At 39.0% G+C, this 26,609-nt stretch overlaps 3 protein-coding genes across 8 annotated transcripts; 1 reads left to right on the top strand and 2 right to left on the bottom strand.

Annotated features, from left to right (window-relative positions):
• Positions 1 to 619: 619 nt before the first annotated feature.
• LOC135490753 (MOB kinase activator 1B) lies at positions 620 to 7,917 on the bottom strand. The gene is made up of 4 exons (XM_064776209.1): positions 7,713 to 7,917; positions 6,529 to 6,695; positions 4,629 to 4,856; positions 620 to 4,424 (listed from the first exon to the last, which is right to left on the bottom strand). The coding sequence occupies exons 1-4, from the start codon at positions 7,724 to 7,726 to the stop codon at positions 4,183 to 4,185; spliced, it is 651 nt and encodes a 216-aa protein (XP_064632279.1). The 5' UTR covers positions 7,727 to 7,917; the 3' UTR covers positions 620 to 4,182.
• A 202-nt stretch (positions 7,918 to 8,119) lies between these two features.
• Positions 8,120 to 15,208, top strand: LOC135490740 (heterogeneous nuclear ribonucleoprotein H3-like). 3 transcript variants are annotated; one of them, XM_064776185.1, is made up of 11 exons: positions 8,120 to 8,210; positions 9,102 to 9,249; positions 9,539 to 9,670; positions 9,894 to 10,049; positions 10,312 to 10,452; positions 10,802 to 10,973; positions 12,237 to 12,436; positions 12,767 to 13,071; positions 13,268 to 13,403; positions 13,660 to 13,815; positions 14,118 to 15,208. In XM_064776185.1, the coding sequence occupies exons 3-11, from the start codon at positions 9,562 to 9,564 to the stop codon at positions 14,252 to 14,254; spliced, it is 1,512 nt and encodes a 503-aa protein (XP_064632255.1). In that variant the 5' UTR covers positions 8,120 to 8,210; positions 9,102 to 9,249; positions 9,539 to 9,561; the 3' UTR covers positions 14,255 to 15,208. The 3 variants fall into 3 exon arrangements, with proteins under 3 accessions (XP_064632255.1, XP_064632246.1, XP_064632265.1); XM_064776176.1 differs by having other exon boundaries at positions 9,102 to 9,251; positions 9,542 to 9,670; XM_064776195.1 differs by lacking the exon at positions 9,102 to 9,249 and having other exon boundaries at positions 8,131 to 8,210.
• A 1,526-nt stretch (positions 15,209 to 16,734) lies between these two features.
• Positions 16,735 to 26,518, bottom strand: LOC135490727 (calcium uptake protein 1, mitochondrial-like). 4 transcript variants are annotated; one of them, XM_064776135.1, is made up of 13 exons: positions 26,398 to 26,518; positions 25,373 to 25,666; positions 24,966 to 25,113; positions 24,639 to 24,798; positions 24,403 to 24,440; positions 23,697 to 23,711; positions 22,008 to 22,025; positions 20,952 to 21,063; positions 20,400 to 20,677; positions 20,015 to 20,155; positions 19,631 to 19,739; positions 19,393 to 19,482; positions 16,735 to 19,136 (listed from the first exon to the last, which is right to left on the bottom strand). In XM_064776135.1, exons 2-13 carry the CDS (start codon positions 25,657 to 25,659, stop codon positions 18,982 to 18,984), a joined length of 1,551 nt encoding a protein of 516 aa, XP_064632205.1. In that variant the 5' UTR covers positions 25,660 to 25,666; positions 26,398 to 26,518; the 3' UTR covers positions 16,735 to 18,981. The 4 variants fall into 4 exon arrangements, with proteins under 4 accessions (XP_064632205.1, XP_064632223.1, XP_064632214.1 ...); XM_064776153.1 differs by lacking the exon at positions 22,008 to 22,025; XM_064776144.1 differs by lacking the exon at positions 23,697 to 23,711.
• Positions 26,519 to 26,609: the final 91 nt, after the last annotated feature.

The raw sequence follows: 26,609 nt of genomic DNA, 5'->3' as shown, positions 1-26,609 counted from the left end.
CCACATTGTTGTTTTGTCTTCCGATGTTGAGGTGATGAAGTCATCCAAGAAAGAATAAGTGTGGATATCCAGGAGAGTGTGGAAAGACAAAACATCAGGAGCCGTCTTTTGTGTGATGAATGACATCATCGTATGTAGGAGTCGGCCAGGGTGCCAATAAGGGGGCAGTCTTACTGTATCGTCCTCCAATGTGGGATGATATCATAATATAGAATGACTATTGAGACATCCAAGAAAATTAGTTGTAGGACAAGGCACCAATTGGGGGGAGGGGGCAGCCTCTTGTAACTGATGTAACATCCCTAGTTTATCCCCCAGTGTCAGGATGACATCATCTGATGTAGGAGTGAACACATCAAGGAGAATGTGTTAGGACAAAGCGCCAATAAGGGGACAGTCTTGTGGAACTGATGAAACATTAGTTTTTCCTTCAGTGTGAGGTGATGATATCTAATAGAGAAGTATCAGTAAACACATCTTAAAGAATGTGTGGTCGGCCATGGCACCAACGGGGGGAAGTCTTGTGTAACAGAGAGAAGATCATTGTTTGTAGAAGAAGACCCCTACAGGGGAATCTGTGGCAGGACAAGCACCAATATTAAAACAGACAAAAACAAAATTTGACAATAGCAATTTATTTGCATTATTATCAATAAACGGATGACAAAATAAGTTTACTTCTGTTAATAACTGTTAGTACAGAAGATTGTCATGAAATGAAGAAAAGTTCATCCCAATGCTCAACTAGGGACATCATAAAGGCCTTTGCTCCACAACTGCAATTTATGCCCTGTTTAAAAAAAAGTATTCCACATGTATAGGACTTCAGCCAATATTTCAGCTGTGTCATCATACCAGTAGTTGGTATGAAAGCGTAAAATGCAAGTGAGCAGAGGCTAGAGCAGGAAATCGTGTATGTGGAGCAAGGTCTTCGAAGTCCCCACAACTCTTACCCTATTTCCCACTCCCTCGGCATGTTCTTAAAGCTAACCTTAAAGGTAGTTTTCCATGCTGCATTCAAAGTATGAACTAATCAGCAGAAAATTGACCAGCAATATTAAAATTCAAGCTGTACAACCATATAGCCTATTTACAATGTACATTTTATATACATCAATAAATTCATTGTGAGAGCTACATTACACAAATAAACGGAGGGTACATGCACTTCCATATGACATCTACTATTATAAGAGAGGGATTATGAATAACATACACACAATCACAAGCTGGTTTATGACGCACGTACAAACAGAAAGCAAGAATTCATCATACTCAGTTCTTCATCTTCCCCAAAATCTAACTGAAACTAATGCTAGGCAGTGCAAGCTTGTTCTATCACCACTTTCGCCATGAACAAATTCCCCTAGATTTTGTGCAAGGATCGGAAGGTGGTGCCCACTACTGATACAAAGGAGGTTCAATTCAATGAACTACTGTACACATCTTTTTTCCACGATAACTGACGGAACATGGTTCAGCGGCAACTTTCAGGTTTAACACACAAATTACCACAGGTGACACTTGATTGACAGATTTGACACAGTCAACATTAAAATGATCAGCATATAATGCAGGAAGATAGAAAATAACACAGCAGTGGGGACGTTATGATCCATTTCAAAGCAATAAACTCAAAGACATGGTTAAATGAAGAATTTTACTACCATTATATTGTATATAATGAACTGCTTACCAACTAAATACTGTGATAAAGCACTTTTAATTAGTTGACTATGATAATAAATGGATTAATGAATGTAACAATAATGTGAGGGCCATCAAAAGCCTAGCGTATCTAATTTTTCTTCTAATGGCCAGCTGGAATGAACTTGAGGTGCACAACGAAGTACTATCATGAACTCTCAAATATACAGTTCTCGACAATGAATGGCACACCAGATATTATTCTTATTTTTTTAAAGCTTGCAACTGGTGAGAGAAAACACCATGAGACAAGAACAATTGGGGTGGGGAAATGTACAACAGTTAATCCAAAATGGCCTTTGGTGGAAACATTGCTTAGAAAGAAAGGGTGATCTACTGCACAGTACATCACCAAGTAGTCTGGATTTCTGGGTACTACTACAAGGGAAAGTTTCTAGTTCTTTACTACATGCTAAGCAAATGTTCCTTGTTCTTTTCTATGACCAATGAAAACTAGTGCAAAAGAATACGCTGTCCTTTTTAACACGACATCTTTACTCCAGAAACACATGCTAAGTTGGTCCTATTAGCAGTATTATGACACATATACTTATGACTATAAGACCTACATATATACAACTATAATACTAAAAGAATATATACATGATAGACACGCCTTTCCTGACAATACAATTTCTTTTCAAATCACACTTTTTCTGGAATTACACTTTGAAGAGAAGCAAATATTGACAGGTACATGTAGGACTCTCACACTGAATGAACACGTACAGCATCCTGTTGCAAACAGGGCCTGCAACACAACTTCTCCTTTATACACATGTAAGTATGTAAGTACGTTTCAAGTGAAATTGAAAAGGCCTGATAATTAGTGATATTGTCAGGATGCATGTACAGTATACACAAGAGGCCAAATAAGTCCAATACAAACTAATTGCCTAAGATGACCCAAGCATATGATTGCAATTTGGAGTTTGGAATATGTTCAACCAAACTGGCAAGAAAATAAATTTCAATGATTTCCACTTTCCCCAGCAATTCTTCAGCTCCTCACTTACATGCTAATACAAGTATTTTTGGACTTGATGGACAAATTCCACTTTCATTAAAAGGATAAAAAAACTCTGAAGCTGACTTCTTTATTTTCCAAAATCAGTGACTGAGGCATGGCAGAATGAATCAAGTGACATGTGGCAGGACACACATAAGCACCTTCACTGTCAATTGTTATGTAATACACAGCGGAAATGAACTCTAGTTTCCACAGAAGTCTTGTTCATGTCATTTGAACTTCACCTATTTATCCAGAAAAGCCTTGCCGCATTTCAACAGTTTTTTGGGATTATAATCTTAGGATTGGTATACAGAACGTATTTCTTCAAAAGAAAGCACATGAAACAAAAAATAAACAAATGAGAAGTTACATTTTAAATAAATAAATTTCACAATTCACAATTCAAATGTGCTCGAATGGGCCACAATACATGCATTACAAGGTACAAGCACTTTCATACATCCGCCTTGGGCAGCAAAGACCCATATATACCATTTCGTAACCCCCCCCCCACCACAGACATGAATGATGAATGAGATCACTGCTCCACTCTAAAGGAAGCAGTATGGACTGAAGATAGTCAAGGGTAGAATGTCCCAGTGAAACAATGACTAATGGACTTTCTGTCATTCTTCCACTAGGCATTCAACTACACTAAGGTACATGTTAAAACATCCACATATCACTCACTCTGATTTGATTATGGTTTTAAGTCGCAAACAGGATACTCTATGGAAAGCGATAGATGGTGATTTGCTGCGTCGCCAAAACCTGAACCCCAGCTCATTACATTTTCAGCATATCTGAGGAAGTCTTTCTGGCTTAACTCATGATGCCTAGAATATTTGCTAGGTCAGAATAATTGACCTCACTCTTTGAACAGGATCAATCGCAACATGAGTGAACAAAGATAAAGACCTAAAATAAGCCTGGCTATATGTACAGACAATCTATCAATGAAGCGATATGCATTGTACTTGAATACAGTTCTGCAAATAAATTGAGGCAGTAAATGACAACGCTCTAGATTCTTGGCTACACAGTAGGTTCACAGCCCTGTTCAAGAGTAACTCAGACCAAACACAAATTACAATCAATGTGAAAAAAACCCAGTTGAGGTTTATTGTCTGGTGCCAAAGCCTGGTCTCCGGCACAAAGCCCTTCCTTCCTCTCCATTCATCCTTCATGTGTGCAACCACAACTGGCATGTTTAATTTGATAAACCAATATGATTATCCTGCAAGATCAGCCACCAACAAGAGTATGACTAAAGTAAGAATCCACTGTTACTTTTGATCAGGACAGCACAAGCCAGAGTTCTTAAACTCAAATGAAAAAAACAGATGTCCTTTTGCAAGAACAAACTGTCAAGAAGAAATGCAGTCATTGAGAATAATCCAACAGTCAGAGAACAACTAGAAACTTTTATAATATTCTGTCCTCAAATCTCCATGGCAAACTGCTCACCTCTCCTTCGATGTCAACTTTTCGATCAGTTCCTGAAGGGGTGCAAGTTCCCTTTTTTCTATTAGATTAAACTCTTGGACAAAGAATATAAAATGCTTGAATGATGTATTCAGATGGGCCTCCTCTCCAAGTTGAACGACTTCGGGGAAGTGTGAATGATAGATGTGTGCATAGACTCGGAACAATCGCTTCAGAATCTGCTTGGCTTGTGTTAGGAAATTTCTTGGAAATGGTACACCTGTAAGAAATAAAAGAAATTTACATTAAAGTTTTAAATTTATGTTACAAACTGTTCTCTTTTCTCACCAATCTTTCAATGTTAATTCATTGGGAATCAAGGTTGAAACATTTTCATAGCCATTTCAACATCCATGAGGCATGCTTTTAAAACAAACTTCAGGATCAGATCTCTTAAAAGATAAACAAAGACTGGGTCTCTCACCTATTTTCGATGGGAATAATGTTTCATCATCCAACTGATCCTGCACCCAGGTCATCAAATAATCAATATAAATTGGCGCTGAACATTTAATCGGTTTCTTGATTGTTGTACCATCTGCCCAATGGTATTCGTATTTTGGTCCAGCTGACATGACTTGACATTTTTCTGATGTACAAAATTCGGTAATTGTCCCATAAAGCATGTTGATTTGATTGAAGAAGTCGACAGCTGAAAAGACAACGTGAACACACAATGAGCAAGTATGTTTTAGCAGAGAAGTTGGGCAGGAACTTTCATTTTTCCGAACCAGGAGCTGGATCAGTGATATACTGATAGTACGGATTTTTCACATCTGAAATGCTACACAGAGTAATATTTTTATCGCAGAATTTTCATTTCCAGGACACTTCTTCAAAGTAGATACGTGTGATCATCTCACAGTCCTCGAAGGAGCATTCGGGGTACTGCTATTTTGTGACATCAGAAGAAACATTATTTACAGGCGAAAAGTAACCTGTGGTCATAACTTAGGCCACCGGTGCACTTGTACTGCACAGTCTCTTTACAGCAATGACATCATCCTCTATCAATTTCCATCAGAGAAGCCCCAGAGGCTGGCGTGTGGCAGCGAATACCAATATCAAAATATTGATTATTGTACTACAGTGTTATAATGCACCCGATACATAAACCAGGCTCGGAATTGAGCATGTGGGAGTACACCACAGATTTAATGGCACACAATCTCAATCACAGGGACAGTTTAAGTGCCCTTGATAAATAACAGAAGTTGACAAGCAAAGTTACTTTAATCGTCAGGATGCAACTGGATACATGTACAAATCTGGACATTTTGTTTAAACTTCAGCTGTTGACTACGTTATAAATGCTCATCATGGTACCGGTACATTCGATTTAGTCATTGCGGAAGTTTTCAACCAAGCTCAGATTCCAGAAAACCATGTAAGGTTTATGGTAATGGTACAAATGCATGTATTCGTATACCAGACTTAAACCGGTAGTATAATTTATGAATATTGATTGCACGCTGGTTTGAATATTTTATAAAAACCCACCACTTACTCAACTGGCTCCAGGTTTAGGAGTGGGAATATCAATTCATTGCTTGGCAACTTTCCCAGACAGATTTTATCTGTGGGTGTCAAATGAATAACAGTGCTAATATTACCGGTTACAGTCGGCCAAGAACTCAAGAACTGCAAATAAAATACCGAAAGCTCATATACATCCAGTGTGCTGAGCAGAAACACGACAAAATGTCAATAGTTTAATCAATAGTCAAGATCACATGCACCATGAAGTTTATCTAACATGTGCACTGTATTAAAACTACTAAAAGTGATGATATCACTATCAGCAGCAAGTGCATTTTAGACCAATATTGCATGGTGTTGCTGTTAGTTTATGATGTGGATTCATATTTTGCCATCTATGCCAGTTCATGTAGGTACCCATTTACTCTTCAGATGAGTGATGAGAAGCAAATCAGGTCACGTGATTTGCTCAAGGACACACAGATTTACAGTGGTGTGGTGACCCCAGGCCTTCACATTTGAATAGCCCGAGAGTTGTATTAATTCACTCCCATGAGCTCGACTTGGGAGAACTAAACCACTCTCTTTACCACAATGAACTGTACAACCTGAAGAATACTCCTGTGGGGAGTTATGAACCAGGCGGTTTTAACCACTATCATAGTTGCTGCAGTCTTCACACTACAAGGCTTCCGTCTTCAGATCTCCCTGCTTCCTTACCTTTGGCTCTCAGGCGACTCAACTACCTGAAACTCTCCTCTGGATGGACAGAAGTTTAGGGTTTGGTGACAGCCCTCCATCACCCCATGCTGAGAACATAACATTGGAGCAAAAATAGCACTTACTGTTGACTGCAACCCATTCATTTAGATCTTCCCCTTCTGGCAACAGGACTGCCAGCCGCAAATTGCCACTGCCTAAAGTGGCAGCGGCATGCTTCATCAAGTCATACTGGTGAGTACCCTCAGGAATGTTCTTCTTTGGCTTGAATGTCTTGTTATTTCGACTTCCACTGAAAAAGAAGACAATATTTCCATAAATGTATCCCTGTTTACTAGTTTAACACCTCTGCTACAAGATCTAGTGTAATTGGCCCAAATAACCTTACTCATCTAATTATGCCTTTGCCAAACAACTGGACTTTAAGAGGTCAAAGGGACATAGGTTTCACCCTGGCCAATAATGCCTACAGTCATCGCTTTGACCTTTGTCTTCTTCAAGACCGAGTTCAAATGTGTTGGCAAGAAAAACTCCCTTGTATCAATCAACCTTTTCAAAGAAGTTTGTTTGGGTGCTGACCAGCTGTGCCTTTCACCTAAAACAAAGGGTTACAGTGGCTTTGGAATTGTCCAAAGTCAGCTTAGGCCTTTTAACGTGTCCCGAGTGTGCGCATTTGATTTGTTTTGGCCCTGATTCATCTTTATCGAAAAGGCCTATTGGCTATTGTTTGTAAAAAAAGATGATCCAATCGCCATACCCATGTCGTGAGAAGAGTCTGCGTTGTATCGCCACTTTGTAATTGGAATAACGTCACGACGTAAATGGCGATACAACACAGAAGTGGTGATACAATATCGCGCAACATTAGACATTAGTATAAAGTTATACATGATCATGACATGAACGATGATGACATGGATGGCTAAACTTTAGAATCCCCGATCGGAAATGACGTAGTTTGATCGCATTCAACTATAAAACCATTGAACAGTGGTGCTGGGTTAGTCAACCGATGACCTTTTTTTGGGGTGTGATCGGGGATTGTAAACTCGTTCCGACATGGATGGATGACAAGAAAGAAACTGTTGTGATGGGATGATCAATCAATCATCATCATCATCATCATCATGGAAGCATCATCATCATTGCATAATAATAAAAGGTGATGCAGTAAATTCTGGATTCCTCATCATATTTGCCACAGACAGTCAGTCAGACAGAGACTGAGCAGACAAACATGACTTGTGAGTCACCTTTTTCCTGTGCCAGACAAGGAATTATTTCAGTACTTCAGAAAATGACAACTTACAAAAGAAAGCTCATCTTAGATGATGTATCCCGGTTTACTAAGAAATAACAGGATTATTGGGTAATGTGAATTGTTGTATTATCCTACAACATAAATGGATAGATAGAAATACAGGATGGCAGAGTAATCAGAGGATAAATGTATTGTAAATAACAAACAGCAGACTAAGATGGCTGTGTTGTTTTTACTTCCATAAACCCGGAAATGTTTACTTCGACCATTCGATATTTTCCGTTTCGATTCCGATCGTTCACGAAGGTGAGAAATGTTGGTTTACAAAACCAATATTAATTGTGAAAATAATACAAACCATGTCTTTCTTTTAAAGATCGTTTGGTTTTTTTAGTTCACAGCTCTCAATATTCTTGTTTTTTTCTTTTACTGCATTCCGGAAAAAGCCGATCAATGCCGAATCCTTTGTGCACGAGACGCCATTTCTCATAATTTTCGACGTACTGTACGAATAAAAGCATTTTTTGTGGCAAATCCACCAACCTAGTGAGTACTTTATTGCATTTTCTACATCAAACAAACCCTAAAGACATTGCATATTGTGTACATCTCATGGAATAAATAATAATAAAGTGTAAAATCCTGTATTATTGTCTTGTGTTTTTTGTGATTTTCACCCGTGGCTAACTTTTCCGGTTCTGCGCATGTGCAGTACTTACCATAACCTTTTTGCAGATAATAGGCATCTATGTAGACCCTTTGGAGTGAGGGACTGTTCAAGCAATAGGAACGAGTTTAGAATCCCCGATCACACCCCAAAAAAAGGTCATCGGTTGACTAACCAAGCACCACTGTACTGTTCAATGGATTTATAGTTGAATGCGATCAAACTACGTCATTTCTGATCGGGGATTCTAAAGTTTAGCCCAAGCAATAATTTGATGAACATTTGAATGAAGAGAGTGTGTATGAAGTAAGGGTTTTCCGAGCCTGTTGATTTGGGTCTTGGTCGGCCACAGAGTTTTTGCCTGTGGAGCTCCGCTTCGGCTTCGCCGTGTGGGTTCTCGTACTGCAGCCAGTCTGCAGTAGGCAGGGTAGTGATACTGTTATGTTGTAGGGCTGGAGGGAGTGAAAACTTAAATCGAAGGAGTTTTGAGACGAGAGAAGATGCGGAAAACTGTCCATGACTGACTGTGATGAGTTAATCAGTCCGTTACCTTCCCTCAATGGAGTCCGGGTCGGCGGAGTGGATCCAAGGCTTGAGGGTCAAGATAGTCTGAAAGATGCCGTAGGCCTAGTTTTGATCAATATGAAATGCAAGTTGGTATTGTTAGATAGAAGGAACTATGCCCTTCCCCTAGGCATACATGTATACGAAGTGGATGAGTGCCTCCTCCTGGCTTGACAAATTAAAAATTTGCTTATTTGGTTTTCTAGGCTAGTCTTCTAAACAAACATCTATGGTTGTTGCTGCTCTGCTGCGGCTGTCCTTGAGGAACATCTGGAAATCGCCAGTTCAGCTTGCTTCTAGTAGATTCTTCTTCTCTTGCCAGCAGAAATTGCTGTTGCCAGCTCTTTTTACGAGGTAACTGTGAGCAAATTTGGAAGTTTTGTTTTCTCCCTCCCCCTAAAAATAAATCCAGGTTGAAACCTTTGGAAGAATTTCAATGGCTGTTGTAAGCGGTTTTGTAATGGTATTGATAAATGTCTTTTTTGCAATCGGGTGTTAAGAAATCACATTAAAACAATGGTTGAAATTAGTTGACAAGTCACTGGAGGTAATTTAATAGTTTTTTGACTGACAGTCAGTTGTATATACCTTTTCTTTGTGGGTGCTGTTGTATCCATTGTAATCATGATATTTTCTCTTACAGGTTTTTGCAGCACCAATAACGAGATGTCTGACATGAAAGAAGAAGGAATGGACTCTGATAGCCCAACCATCGTCAGGCTCAGAGGGTTACCGTGGAACGCTTCAAAAGCTGACATCATTGAATTTTTCCCAGGTAGGAATAGGATATTGCATGAAGTCTTTGGCATGAGGTGAAAGTGAATGACAAACAAATTAATGAGTTTGTTTCTGTGAACAAAATCTTGATGAAAATGCCCAAATTTTCCATGTTATAACGTGAAAACTTGGTTCTCAATCCTTGAATAAATACAATGAAGAATGCATTGTTCTCGTAGTTTGTACTGACTTGGTGTAAGCATAATCATTTATCCTTTCAGACTGTGAGATTGAGGGAGGTGAAGACGGTATCCATTTGATGACTAATCGTGAGGGTCGACCTAGTGGTGAGGCTTACGTTAACATGTCATCACCTGATGATTTGACGAAGGCCAAAGAAAAACACAACAAACACATGGGAAAAAGATATATTGAAGGTACGATATATGCAAGACTTTCAACAAGTTTGCTTTGGCCCCTGACAAAGATTAGCAGTTTGGCTGAACACAGTGTCTAGCCATTTTGTAGAAAGAAATGGTCTGAAGTGCAAAGGAGACCTAAAAAGATGTCGCATTTAAAATAACACTCATGATAACCAAAAAAAAGTTTCTACCCGAATAGATCTAATCAGTTGTATTTGATTCAGTTGAAAATCCGAATGATCTTTCTATCAATATAAGCTTTATTGTTCCCTTTCAGTATTCCCCGCCACTACACATGAGATGGATTGGGTAATGAAGCGCTCTGGTGCTCCTGCCTGTAACGATGGCGATGCTGTTGTCAGGTTACGAGGGTTGCCATTTGAAGCCACCAAGGAGGAAGTTGCTCACTTCTTCTCGGGTAACTGTCATTAAAGAATTCTGGTGGATAATTTTTCAAACACAATCGAATATTGAGATCTCAAGGACTTTGTGCGCATTTGTAAAGATAGATTGTCAGTTTTACAATGAGCAAATCTGCAACACTTATCTACTTCCTTTTCATGTCTATACTAGGAATCGTCCATTTTCCATGAAGTTGAACCTTTGTGGTCACTTGTATACAAATACAACGAGATATCTATTTTCCGTATGATCTATATTTTTTCAAAATTAGGTATGTAACATGATGATGATGAATGTTTTCATTTTCAGAAATTGTTCATTGATGACTTGTATTGATGTTTTTTCTTATTGGCTTGGGTTTATAGGGTTGGAGATCAAACCTAAAGGGATAACTTTCGTAAAAAAGTTAGATGATCGGCGGGACGGAGGGAAGTTTGACCAAAAGGGGCGTCACAGTGGGTCGGCCTTTGTACAGTTTAAATCACCTGAAATCGCAGAACAGGCATTGAAGAAGGACAGGGCTTATATGGGGCCAAGGTGGGACTGAGGACTGGGCCAGCGGGACTGGTTTGCTGCATTTCTCCTTTACATTATGATACTTTGCTCTTCAGTAACTTTTTGTGCTGCTCCTTTGCATATTGTATCGTATTGTCAGCTGGTTACAGAAAAGGTCAAATTGGGACCAGTATCACGCATTTGTCTGTTATATTTTGACTGATCAGATGCCTTCTCAATAAACAGTGCTGTTTATTTTCCATCTCGGAAGGGTGTCTAGACCAGCTTGTAGCACAAAAAGTTAGCGCTAGGTGGGAATGTTCCCAGAGATGTTTCAGTTCCATTGATAACTTGATGTGGTTCTGTTCTTGTAATAATGCCAAGGGTGGGAGGTTTTATCCTAAGAAATTCCTCGCTATCATTCATAGACCTAGATCCAGGCTCCATGGTTCAGGATGCATGCTTTTTCAATTGGGACCCTTTTCAATAAAACCTGTCTGGCCAGAGCTCACCCACGTTACATACAGGACAGTTGCAAATCCCATTAATTGAGGGCATGGGGGTTATTTTTATTCCAGATAAAGAGTTCAAGATCATTTACAACATTAATTTACAAAAATTCAGCTCTGGTCCTAGATTTCTCCTTTTTCTATCCTATCTGTTTTCTTATTCGGCCAGGTGTGGATAAATCGGCTTCTAAATTCCTGGAAACAACACAACCAAAAGGAATAAATTTGTGGTTTACCAATCATGTTAAATCGATTGTGAAATGCAGTTATCGGCCACCTGGGGGTTTATTCCGAGAACAGCTTGCCATGTCACCATTTGTTACTTGTATTTCATCAGTTTTAGTTACCTGGGAATCTTTACGAGAGACTTACATTTTTTATAATTGTTCAATTTTTGGATAAAATGCATTGCCCTGCAGTTCAAAAATGTTCTTCGAATAATGTCTAGCTGGTTACAAATTCAATACATCTCCCCTCAGATAAAAGAAGTGCCTGTGTATGTTCTGTGCAGAACGTAGTTAACAAATACTATAACAGCAGTTGCAGGTACACAAAATGTATTTTTGTGACTGTGGGTGATATGATCAGCACCAGTGAATTTTGTGCATTGTCCAGCTGTTAAATATGTTTGAAATATGTGTCCAACTCTTCTCATGGTTTACAACGTGCATGATTGAATCCATCATGAATGAAGGGTCATCCATGTATGGATTACTTCTTGTTGTATACTCCTTGAAAAGTTGCCACATATTTCAGATGGAAGATACCTCGTATGACCTGCTGATGTTTGTTTTAGGTACGTTGAGGTATTCAAGAGCTCTGAGGAAGAGTTGGCACAGGTGACTCAGCAGCAGAGAATGCAGGGCATGAGACCTTTCCCTAATCGACCTGGTCCTTATGATCGTATGGATATGAGAATGGGCGGTGGCATGATGGGGAGACCTGGAAGAGGAGGGCGAATGGGAATGAAGCCCTATAGAGACTTCTCTGACAATGGTAAATTTTAAGAACTGTAGTTTTATGCTTTCCCCTGGTTGATCTCCATAGCCTGAGTGGAAATATCATGTTTATCCAAGTTCTGTATCATAGTGCGGAACCTTGGTGTCATGCCCTTCAGCCATATGTTGAGCAATGAAAAATAAAAGGTACAGGTATCGTGATGTCCATTTTGCTTTCGAAACTGCACATTAGGTTAAGTGCCGTCTGATTGCTTGCAATAATATTTTAAGAATGTGGACCTTTCACTTACAGCTCTACAGCTATTTTAAAGTTCAAGCATCTCCAACCTGAAGTAGCCTCCCAATTCTTGCATTTCAAATGTTTCAGGTTACTATGACGACGAATATGACTATGATGGGTATGGAATGGGCGATGGCAGCTATGGTATGGGATCCCGCCGTGGTGGTGGCGGAGGCGGTGGATACAGTGGTGGCATGATGAACCGTAGTAGTGGATATGGTAACCAAAGTCGTATGGGAATGGGAATGGGTATGGGCCGTTCAGGCAGTGGAAGTGGTGGTGGTGGATCAGTCAACCGTGGTTCACCAGGATGGCAGTACCAGAGCTGTACAGGTCACCATGTACACATGAGAGGTCTACCATACACAGCAACTGAAAAGGATATTCATGATGTAAGTGGAAGTGATGTGATGTCAGTATTGTGTTGCTTTGCACAAATGATCTGAAATAGACTATTGAAATTTGGCAGTGGCCTCATAGAGAGAAATATGTGTGCACATCTGTCGTGTGGATACTTAATCAACTTCATGCTGCATTGTCTGCCCAATAGGACTGAAATTGATATCTTGATTTGGTCTTCCATTGCAGTTTTTCAGCGGTGTTCAACCAGTGCATGTTGAGATTCACTTGAAGCCCAACCGACAAGCCACAGGAGAAGCTGATGTCGAGTTCAGTTGTCATGAAGATGCCAAGATGGCTTTCACACGAGACAGACAAATGATGAGTGAGTAGACAAGTGCACTCCAGTAACGTTGCCCCTGTTTAATACTGTTCCATGGTCTTAAACCGGCCTGGACATGGAGCTTACTGTAAAAAAGGCCACACTTCTTTCGTCATTGGCCTTTCTCGCGCTGAGAAGGCTGGTGCTCTTTGGTGAGAAAACCAACATGGACAGTGCAATTTCCATTCTAAAACGCCTCAAGCTTTATTTAAATGGGACATAATTTTCTTCTACAAAACAATGACACTATATTTTTCAGGTGATCGTTACATTGAGCTTTTCCTGCATTCACAACCGGGCTGCGACTTCAGTGGTGGTAACATGGACAGTGACATGATGGGCAGTGGAGGTGGCGGTGGATACGGCAACAACAGTATGGGAAGTGGTGGCAGTGGCAGTGGCTATGGAAACTCTGGTAGGTCATCATGACTCTTTTGTTTGCTGTGATGGGTGAACATATAATCTAATTTGGTCCTGTCTTGTGTTCTTATAATCAAAGACTTTCACTTTCACACATTGTCTTAAAATCCAGTTCGGCAGTGCCTACATATGTAGTTGACGACATCATTTTAAAGTCACCGATATTCATGTATGAATATGTGCCTAAATTTGTCTTTCCCTATAAGATTTCAGGAGTGGTTTGTTCCTTTGTCTATGACAGTCATTGCTGTGGTAATATTTACAGCTTTGTTTATATTTTCCTAACTTTCTTTTCAGGCAATTACTTCGGTAGTGGCATGTCAGGAGGCAGTGGTATGGGGGGCATGGGCAGTATGAGCAGCAGCAGATTGGGATTTGGAAGTGGAGGTAGCAGCATGAACATGGGAGGAAACAACTATACGCCGTTCTCGTAGGAAAACACCTATCGGCTTTAATAATTGATGTACAAGGTTGTGTTTGGTTGTAACTGTTTATGGACTATCTCGTTGGTCTCTCAATTGCCTTCGCTAGTGCATTTTTGGCATCTTACTCGTTGCCGATGTGTACAGTATTTCAGAAACTGTAAATCTGCCATATCATATAAATCCATGATATCATTTTAATGAGATTGTTTGAGTTGATCAGCGATTTTCCCTTCACATTATATCTGGATGTCAAGTAGTTACAAAGAAACACACCTTCAGAGAAGGATTTGCGTGTCTCTCAGTTTTGACTGAAGGAATATCTCGCACATAGACTTTTCCCTTATGTATATAGCCCATGATTTCATTCAAACTTTTGTGACTTCTTATAGTTTTGTAATTTTGTGACAAAACTGTCACTGGAAATGATTTCAAATGCACCTATTGCATATTGTTTTGTGCTTATGTTGTCATCTTTGAAACAAATTAAGAAACTCATTTCCACTAGTTTATCCTTAGAAAATGTAGTTATGTTGTGAGCAACATTTGGTTTAATACTGTGGGAAATAGGTCAGATTTGTTACGTGTACATAGATTAAACTGACAAATTTTCTCATTTGTCAGCTCGAGTATTTGTTATGTACAGAAACTAAATGTACATGCGCTAAGCTGTCAGTGAACTTTTCATGAATTGATCTGGAAAATGTTCTTCACAAATGTTGTCATCTGTGCATTTATGTCCATTCCTTGTCGAATAACACTATAACTGTTCATTCGTGAAACCAGGTTTGAATCCAAGTGGATTCTAGAAAACCACTGAGTTAATAACCTCTGTTGAGTTGCTGCACATCAAGTCATTTGGTAGAATTTATCACTTCTTTAAAAGATGTCATTAAATTTTTTCATCCCATGTCATTCAATGCGTTGTAAGGCGTTGTCATCAAATAAAGTCATTTTTATGTGAAATTCGTTTATTTCTTAAGTCTTTTGTCGAGCCAACTTATCGGCAGTGAATATCGGTCCTAAAGTCTCCTCTTTTCACCGCCGATGCAAAGGGCCAGGAAATCTGTTTGACGCACCATCATAAACGGGTGGCCAATCAAATTGCTCGGCACAAAGTAATTGAATGACAGGCCAACCTCAGGATCAGGTTACCCTTCTTGTATACAACATGCACTGTGCTTTTGGGTCAGGTCAGCATCCCTGGAACCGTAACTCATTGAACACCTGGTCTTCAATATGATGGCTTTCGGTCCGTGTCTCGTGCGACAACCACGAGTGTAATGTTAGTGGGAAAGGAAGGGATTGCAGGGAGACTACCGATAAAGTAACAGCTCTTCTGACAGCGGATCATCGTCGGTGATGGATGTTTATATGAACAATGACGGTGGATCGGCATGTACACCTTCGGGACGTGCAAGTGTTTTTTGCCTGAAGAATGCAGAGTGCCTATCACCTCTCCAGATGTAAAGATGGTTCTATAAAGCCTGTAATCCAGTCTGTAACTGATACACAAAATCAGTTGTTCCAATATGACAACACTGTGCATACCAGGACTTGTTGTCCTTGATGTTGAGACTGAGCAGTGACATAGTGCGCAGTCGATGGACCCATGTGGACTCTTTCGCGATCTTATGTTCTTTGAGTTATCTGCATCTAGGGCGGAATGGATGAATTCAAGGACGAAGATGAGTACATCCTGTAGTCCATTGTGATCTGGTAGGTCCCAAAGTGATGACCAATGATCTCAGCTTGATTGCCCTTGGTGATGTTGTAGACAAATTTTGTTTTTTTCACATACTGTCTGTTACATTTTTTTACATTGGATGCAATAAATGACATTGTTACTTTGACAACAGATGTTGTATGACCTTCCTGTGTTAGGCTGGTGATCCTTCCTGAGACGTCCAGACGTGGGTAATAGCGACACGTATTTGGAGAGATGATGTAATGAGTTTGTCTCCCAATTTGTGATGGTCCTGGTGCCAGGGTTCAGTTTGGCTATGACCAGCAAATCTTTCTGGTTCGGGGTATGTCTATAGCCTTGAGTAATGGGGGATTCGGCCAAATGGAGGGTTGTTCGCCGTTACAAAGGTGACATCACTGTTTTAGAACGCTCAGCATTGTTCACCATTTAGGCCATTTGAAGAGAAATGCTGTCCACTTTATAGACATCTGCCAAATTATTTTCACCTTGTGCATGTAGACACTTGACGGCTTGAGTGAATACCATGGAAGAACTCTATGCCATACTCGGTCACGAGGGGGGACTGTATACACAAGTACACTGTCAACAATCAAACCAAAGCAAAAAAGTGTAGATTCTGTATAAGGTGTGGGGCAGCACAATTTCACCACAATTCCACCACACCAGCCGAGTAAACCACGCACCTCACTGCAAGATCTCGTGATATTCAAGTGGTTGATCACTCCGTTCAATGCCGAGAAGAATTTGCAAGAAAACTAAAGAAACAAATCAGGAAACACTCAAATTCAATAATAAATTACTTTTATTTAACTATTTAAGTACATTGCTCATGAAGAAGACTATCAAAAATCCTAGAAGCCTTGATATTGTCGATTTACTCTTATAAATAACAAGCAAAATAAGAGATTTTCCATGAAAATGTTACTTTTTTAATACAGTGCTCTTACAACATCTCACCTCATTTTGTACTGTTTTCATGTGAGCATGACCTTCCCACCTACCACAAATTATCTTGGCAAATACACGTGAAAATCTGAAGTATAACAACACTTCATATCGAAAAACGTGCACTGCATCTCATATTCGAAAATCAGGGAGTAATGTAGTAGGTTCTTATACATTTTTGCTGAAATTGTTATGTAAGTGCAACGAAAGGATTATTACAGGTCATTTGCTAACCCACAAAGTTATATACTTCGCAGTTTGCAAATGGAGATTATTGCAGTAGGTATAGAGGACATATCGAAATTATAAGAGAAAAAGAAGCCTACTCTACTCTACTTAACAATTGAGAGATTTTTTATGCACTTCCATGGGACATAAACTATATCATCTCTCGAAGCAACAAATCATATATATTGGGATAGATATAAAAATGTGGCACTGGCTCATCCAGTTACTACTTCATAATTTGACCAAGGGGAACAATATTAACAACAGACAAAATAGACTTAACTCATAGAAAAGATAATAAGCTATACATAGGCCTATTTACAGCAATCCTTACAACTATGTGATACTCCACAGTTTTCTCAACACATCTTAACATACAAGGTCAAGTGATGCATGCAATCATGCAAAATTGAACATTGCTTCAGCTCTGGTTCACCATTCACCCAGGTCATGACACAAGTAAACTGCCTGAAACGTGTTATACTAATATACTGAATGTTATACAAAAGAATTTTACCACCTACCAGTACATGTTACATTTTTCAAAGCGAAAGTCTTACTCTTAGAAATATGATAACCTAAACATTCTCTCAATATCACAACACCGAAATTGGGAAAATTTTAACTGAAGCTTATGGAATTTTTATCAATTTGTTAACACCTTCACAACCTTTTCGCTACCCTCACTACTGTACTGTACATACTGTACACAACAACACACTTTATCTCAAAAGTGTAAAGCATAGGACATATTTGTCAGCTATACAAGTATTTACAATGATCAGCATTAGTATCACTATATCCAAATCAACTTCAAATTCCTCAGCTGATCTGCATTTTCATCACCCAACTTACAATAAATTATATGACTGACATCATACAAAAAATAGATATAAATCGAGAGAACAGAATCGAGGAGAAAATCAAAACTCACTGGACCATCAGATAAGTAGGGAACAAGACCATGGCAAAGCATCTTATGGACTCACTACCCTAGAGTTTGACTGCCTTCAATCCAAACAATTGTAGGAGGAGTATCAGAACCCCCACACCTGAAATAAGGTAATTATGCTTCGCATCTTCCTCAAGCAAGTACTAGTCTAAAGTAGCTTAAAGCATGATTGTGATCACAGTCATAATATCTATACATAATAGTGTACATTTCTACTCATATCACAAAAGGAAGGTTTTACATAATGATTCGACCTACCATAATTTCATCTGAAGCGAGTATGAAAGAGTCGAACTTATTTGCTAGTGTTTGGATCAGTTTTCATTTACTTCTTGTACTGGTAACATAATCATACACAGAAATAATTCAAGTCCGTTTATTAAATTTCTAAAGAAATTTCTAAATACCATAAGTATATTTTACCCACATTAGATTATTCTGTTAGATCATAGATTTTCTGTCTGACACCGATAGGCATTTTAAATTTTGATATGTTAAATGGTACTTACATGTATTGTAAGTCAATATGAGTGGTATGAAGTCAAAATAAGTCCCCTAATCCATCATTGTGTACCTGAATATAACACAGGTTCACTGTAAATTGGTTATTCAATAATAAAACCCCATGACCATTTTGATTTGCCTAGAACATATATAAACGGCACCAACCAAGAACTAGAAATGTCATAGTTTGAAAAGACACCTCGAGTATTCAGATACAGGCATTAGTTGAATGAAAATAGATTCCCCAAGCTGCTCAGATTCAATGCAACTTTTTAGTCTATGTACCTTTCTTAGGAATAATTTTAATCAAATTCATTATTGTGGAACATGTATTCACCATCCAATACCGTGCACTATATTAAATTTGATTTTCAGTTATGTTTTGTAACACTGCCAATGAGACTACGATTCCGAAAATGTTGGAGTCTGAGATTTTGCACACTTCCACATTGCACCGACAAGCTTCCACAAACCAGTGTCCTTTGGTTTCTCCAGGCCTCGCATCAATCTGTGCTTCATCACCGAAACAAACTCCTTGTTACTCAGCTCACCGTCCTCTGTAATGGTAAAGTGATTAGGGCATTTCAGACACTTTCAATTATCTCGTAATGCATTTGGCACGGGCAATTACTGGGATGTTAGAAGGCAGTGAAGCGGTTGATATTCTAATGATGAACCCAAATACGAAATTTGTGAAAATGAAACACTTGCAAAGCTTCGGATGACATTGCATCCCATTGGGGCCACATTTGGCATGTAATATATATGCAATATTTATATGATGTCGAATCAAATTACAAATGTATGACTTACCATTTTCATCAAAGAGAGTGAAGACAACATCAACAACATGGTCACTCAACGTGATGTGAGCCACGGTCTTCGCTACATGTTTTAGTGTGGCTGAAAAATAAGATTACAAAGGGTTTAATAAACTGCAGACTGCAATTGGTATCATACATTCATTTTTCAGACCATTTAAATGTACATTTGCATCCAATTTCATAGACAACTTTTCTGAGGGGTGAAGTTGGAATCACTGGATATTTACCCTGGTCGATAGAAGCTCCAGCCACGTGATAGAAAGTAAGGGCCGTGTCCACATCATTGATGTGCTTCAAGAAGCGGAAGAAGTTCAGATACTCCTCAAAGTCAAGTCCCTGAAAACACAATAATCATCATTTACTTAGGAAAGTTCCAAGAAACATACAAATGAAGTTATATATCCAAACGTATTGATGCATCATCTCCGCTGCTCTATGGTAGACCATGTCAATTTTAACCATAAACAACCATATCAAAACTCCGAGAATTTCACACAAAGAGATATCCTGGTTAACTGCAGGGCCATACCTGTAACCAAGTAGAAATTTTGATGAAAGGCAGTATAACCTTATGCAAATAACAAATAATATTTAGACCTGGAGGCAGTTACCTTTGGATCTTCCTTAAACTTTCTCTTGACTCTCTTCAACATCTTGGTCCTCTTGACATCAGTGAAACCAGAATACGTGATCAGTGCCTCGGCCAACTCAGTCTCTTTGATTTTGCCATCCTCAGGCTCGAAGCGATCAAACTGGAAAGAAATTTGAAGATCAGTTTTCAAATCAAGCAGCATGAATTGAAAGCCGACGGTATCAGATTGCACTTCCACACCTTTTCGCCAGACTTGGCTCCTTGGGGCTGAATAGATTTAGCGTTGACTCATAAGAACGTGAAATGGAGTTAATTCCTTGCAGCCAAGGGGCAGTCCGGTGCATTCACAACCCAGGAGAAGATAGTATGATCCAAGCCATTCAATGATGTTGCACTCAACTTACCTCTAACTTCAAGACATCCTTCTGCAGCTGTGCCTGAAACTCGAGGAACTTATCAATCGTCAGTTTTCCTGACGAATCAGTGCCAAAGAAGTAGGTGGTGAGAGCTGAGTTGAAACCTTTCACAACACTTCCTGTCGTAGAGTGGTCTCTGTGGCGTAGACCCACACTGGTCTGTGATCGAATTATCATTTGCACCTTCTCAAATTCCTCATGATCTACCTCGCCATCTCCGTTGAAGTCGAACATACGGAATGCAATCTGAAACTGCCGCTGTGGAGCTGAAACACGAATTGAGGAAATTTCACTCTATTTTGTCCCACAAAGGCAATCCAACCAAAAGTGCCACTGATTAATTATACCAGTGGCTATTCGGCCATTCAGATGCAGTAGTCAAAATTATATTGGTGACTCCAAACAAATTATGCTGCAGTACTTTAGGATGAAATGTGGCTATTGTGATAGCTTCAGATTTCTTTCATATGATCAGGAGGAAGCAGATTTTTACAAAATGATCTTGCCGGGAGATGCAATGAAACTGATCAAGGAACTTACTTGACAGGATCGTTAAGAGAAATATGTAATCAGAAAAGGAAATCAGTCCACTCTGTCCTAATTTGTTGAAGATGCTGTCTTCTGCAGCATTCTTACACCTCAGCTTCTCCTTCTGAAAGTACACAAAAAATAGAAGTGTTAGGAAATAATCCCCAAGGCCAAGATGGTAGTGGTTACTGGTTAAACGTGGATATTCGTTAGAATTACCTATCTATTTAGGGTTGTCTAACCAATAGGAACCTGAGAGCTTTACCAGGTGAAAATCAAAATAGAAAGCATGATAAAAGGACTCCAAGGCAGCTGAACAATATTCATACCCATCAAATATTGTGCTGGGTATTTGTACAATATAAATGAGTGCAGTTCCATGCCTCAAAGCTGAACACAAAATCTTTGAGAAGAGATGATACCACTGCTGTTCCTTTTTAGTTGGCAAGCAAAAATTGGTATTAGCTATTGGTTGAAATATATTTCTCAGCCAATTATTTTAAAATCATACATGTAATTGTTGGGGGAAGTGACATAAGATAAAATTATAAGATTGAAACCTATTCCGACATTAGTGAACTACATCAAATAGGTTGTGAGAAGCCAACACAGGTATTCAGTGCTGGAAATTTACTCCATGGACTCCCAGTCTACAAACAAACAATTCAAAGTTAAAAATGCCACCCCTTGAAAGAATCTTCTCAAACCAAGTAACATGCAAACTTTAAAGTTTCATGCACAAATTTCAGAAAGAAACCGCACATTGGTTTTGTCTGGATATGTCTTTACAGGTCGAATTGAAGAGATTTTGTACAAAGGCATCTGATAAAGGTATCATTACAAAATTCTGTGTCATGCTTTACACACTCAACCACTTGTCCCAGGGGAAATTTTTCTGGCAGAGGATAAATGGGTGGGAAGCCTCTTTTCAATGGTTGTGGAGAATGCTGGAATGTTAATGATTACATAAAGCACATTGGTTCAAACTTTAACAATTAGCAGGAGTTTGGGTGATTCCTACCAAAGTCTTACTTTTCTATCTAAATTGCAAAGTGTAAGATAACCTACCCAATCATCAAGTTCATCCTTGGACAACGAAAATAAATAACATAAAATTAACTGTCATAAAATAAAATTTACATCACAAAACTGGTAATGAATTAAAAGTTCACAATGCAAAATGTCTTGGACGATGGTCAATGGCGCATGACATCATGAAATCATTGCATCAAGATGCAGGAAACAATCAACATTTCTTCGTTTTACGTCAGACGTCATGACTGAGTTTGTGTGATGTCATATTCGTGATGTTGCTCAACTCTGTCAAGTGCTGAACTCTTACGAGGGAGAACCGACTATTTTCCCATAACTGATCCATCCCTACTGACATAGTTATTCAGTAAATTAGCAGCCTTTGGCAGTGACTCCAGAGTCCTTCTCCATATTTCCTTACATTCAACACACAAGTTTTTCTTACAAGAACTATTACATGTAATTTCAATATAGACAAATGAGCAACCAAATGTACATCATTAGTTTTTTTAACCGAGTGAGGTAGACAGCAATTAAGTGAGCAATGAGACAGGATTAGGTGAGACCTAGATAGCGAGTTAACATCAGCGATTTAATAAAACTAAGATAAATTGTAAAACCGGAAATATTTTTAACTTTTGCACATCTTTTGGTACATGTTTTGACAATCATGTAATAGTAACTTAAATTACATGTAGAATTAGCTTTTCATGGCCATATATGTTAACGGGTAACTGTAAACGCAACAAATACAGCTACAAACATTTCCGGCTTTAAACTACATTCACCAAACCCAGTAGATAAGAGTGAACATCAGTGAGATAGTTGCAAGAAAACATCTTTATCAGAATGTGAGAATACTTCTTGGAGAAACCCAAAAAAGTTTCAGGTACGTAGGCAAGCATTAGCAAATAATATACGTTCTGGCTGAGGCATAATCCCAGACTGAGGTAGATTCCAGACATACATGTACAGTGTACATCAAGCAGTGGACATTAAATGGACATCCGCAGCCCACAGAATGGATGTCTGGCAAAATTGACTGTGCATGCTTGTAATATCGTTACCCTGCCACAGACAGTCCAGTCCATCACAAAAAAGAAGTTACCAGTGGGTCTCCTTTTAAAAGAACAGATGGGTATAAATCGACCAACCAGAATGCCCAAATGAACACACTTGAGGCTATTTCGACATGCACCACTATGTACATTATGAACATAACAAGCAGCGCAAGCCTTCATGCGTCAGCCAGGCATCAAGACCACCAAGCTAACTTGCTAGGCCTAGATGCTCATCAAACAAGTAATTTTCTGAGAGCAGAATGAACTACAGTCCTAATTCTACTACAGCAGTGTACAGGGTGTAAAAAATACCTGTCAACTTTTATCTTAGATGATGGACTCCCAGAAGGCTTGTTAGCAAAGTTTGTAAATATTGGGTTTACAAAGCACTTGTATTTTTTTGCACCCTGTATAAAGTGAATAAGTTGCACACCAAAAAGAGAAAAGAGCCAAAAAGTAGGTACCTGAAGGTACTTTCTAGAATACAACAGCGAGTATTAAATTGTCACATTTAAAAAAACTTACACCAATTGAATTCAAAACAACCTAAAATGTCTGTTAAGACTAAGAGCATTTGAATCTTTTAAAACTGTTAGGAAAATTATATTCTAAAACCAAAAGCAAACATTGTAAGTTGGGTTAGTACTTGTGAACTAGTTCTTACCTGCGTCATGATATCCTAAACACAGGGATAGAGTTGACAGAATGAACCATTTACCAGATAGATATCAGCAGATGGGGATTTATTTATAATAGGGCAATCAAAAGACTCTCTTGCCAACTAGTCACACTGGTTGTGGTAGTTAGCTGGCTCAAGCTCTGAACTCAAATTGTGTGATTTTTAGGTATATGTCGTGTATTACACAGGGAAAGAACAGACATTAGGGCGTGATGGCCTGAATTGTAAAAACGCAGCATATGTCATGCAAAGAGGATAAGAACCTGCACTACATACTCAATTCTTTTTCCCATAGTGCCACTCCAGATGAATGGTGAGAATAAATATCCAGGTTTGAAATCATAGATTTGTAAAGACTTGCGCTGACAAGTGCAGCTTTTGGGGGGAAGAGTTTCAAGACGCAGAAAAATAGATGATGCCAGCATACATGACCAATGGCATACCGGAGGATGTTAATTGCGATATCATGATCACATTCATGCTTCAGCTAAATTTCCAAATAAAATCAAAATAGCCAGCCAGGCACACTCATATCTATTGCAAACTTAAGACATCTATCCATGCTGTGAGACGGAGCGTATTATTTTTCACTTCTATGGCTACCCTTTACATTCAGCAAAATTGCTTTCAACAAATGTGAAAATGTTTTTTCTCACTAACTTCTGAAACGTTCGAATGAAGGCAGACTAACCTTTGGGTCAAACTTCTTGAATTGATCGAGACCAAGACCTAAAATTGGTGAGAGAAAAGAAACATTCTCAATTTGAATCAAAAGGTTTTTAAACATAATTATAAGAATGTAACGTCATCTGGACTGATTAGAAAATGTAAAAGCTGTCCTGAAAAAATACAGGGTTGCTGTACCATTTGATTTCTGTCTAGAAGAAACACATGTCGAGGACTATTTAACAAAGTTATAAAACGTACCTTCAGGTTGTTTCAAACTGGGAGTGATTGAACGTACAAAATCTTCAGGTGTCATGAACACCTCCCACTCTCCTCCAATCTTGGTTTGGAGTGTAGCAAAATACCGGAATATTTTGTCAGGGGTTGAGTAAGATCTGATGCGGTTTTCGTATTCAATAATCTGGAAGGAAAAATACATTTTAAAAACCTTGCACCCTGTGAACACAGCGAGGTCAATATATTAAGTACAGACGTTTCTTTGGGGTGAATTATACTTTCTCCAAGATTAAACAAGTCCTTTTAAGAGTTCTTTTTATAAAGGGATGGGTAATTGAAAATCACTATTACCCGTCTGTCTCTGAATCCAGGGCGTTTCCGCTTCTTTTTCTTTTCTTCCTCAGCTCCAGTTCCTTCCTCACTTTCCACGGCCTCAGGAGGAGTTGCTGCATCAACTTTACTGATTTTGGGTTCCAGTTTTTTCCCCAGCCACTGTGGGCTGCAAAACATAATCAATAAATTCACGGACATGAGTTAACACAAGGGGAGAACATAGACACACATTCCAAAACATGAGCAAATTCCAATAGACTCCAGATTGCTATAACGTTTTTTATTACAGTGTTATCTCTAAAGATCAAGCCAGATTTGCCTCACGCAAAAGACTAATGAAAGGTTTCATGGTGTAGTACGATAAAATCCTACACACAGTGAAGTTAATATTTTTGTGGAGATAACAAATTAGGAAAAATACATACATGTTGGTGAGATAGGTTATAACAAGCCCACCACTTAGAAAACATAAATAATAAATCGCATTCCTTGAAGCTGGTCTTGTTCGATGACCAAATCCTGCATAACGATTTCTCCACCTTCTTTGCTGTTTATCTATGACCTCTTTATTGACGTAAAGCTGTGTCCCAGAGATCTGCAACAATGGCCGCATCACTGATGGCTGGCCAGTACGAAGACTCATAACTCTCAGTGGGCCTGATGGAGGGACTTTATTTATCAGACCCCGGATGGCAGCTCGCACTAAAGCCATTGTCAGACTGAAATTAAGACAAGAGTGTAAAAAGTAAGGTATACACATAACACTGTAAATGTCCAATTGGATGATACAGCTTGAATTGAAGTGATTAGATGGGATGATGTCCAGTCTTCAAACAGTCAATGCAGATTTTTGACTTTACGGTCGGTATTCTTGAACTCTAGGCTTCTTTCTTACTCAATCTTAGATGATGTCACTAATGATACAAGATCAATGACAGTGTTTTGATTTACAATCATCAATGACACTGACAGACTGAGCAGGCTGCATTGTTCCCCCTCCCAGGCCCTCATATTTCAATTTGGAATAAGGCCATGTGCTGCAGAAGTGCTGTTCTAGTTGTGTAACGTTGCACGATATTGTATCGGTAGCCGTGAGACGATTGTGCGTTCGTAAATTCCGATAAATGCCAACGGCGATATCATATAAAACTGAAGTGGCGGTACAATAATTGTGCAACGTTGTCATTAGGCACTGACTGTCTGTTTACTGGAAGATGGTCTGTCTTGTGACATTGTGTAGGCCTATGCCATGGCTATGCATCTACATGTATATTGTATGTGCACTGACTCTAATCTATCTCATCATGATCTAGTAGTGTAGTGTCGAAGTGTGTAGTTACTACATCATCAGGACTGCAGACAGCCCATCCATCACAAAATCAATCGCCCCAAAATAAGAATTCAGGGTAAGGAATAGTAAAAAGGAAGAAATAGAAAGGTGGTTCAGTACTTGAATATCACTCTGACAGCGACAAAACGCTGTCTCCGTACACAACGACAGTGGAATAAAGGGGTTTTATGAGACTAAATTTGTTGGAACTCTCAACTTTGTGGAGTCACGGAAATCTCCGAACTTTCCCGACGTGCTAATTGAACATCTTGACATTAGAGGCGCTGATTTCGCTCGTTTTTAATTTAGGGACCGGGGCGAGTTTGGCTAAT

The sequence above is a fragment of the Lineus longissimus genome, chromosome 1 (genome assembly GCF_910592395.1).
Source record: "Lineus longissimus chromosome 1, tnLinLong1.2, whole genome shotgun sequence".
In the NCBI taxonomy this organism is placed as follows: Eukaryota; Metazoa; Nemertea; class Pilidiophora; order Heteronemertea; family Lineidae; genus Lineus; species Lineus longissimus.
The sequence above is the reverse complement of the archived record's forward strand: the minus strand, read 5'-3'. Positions and strand labels throughout refer to the sequence as shown.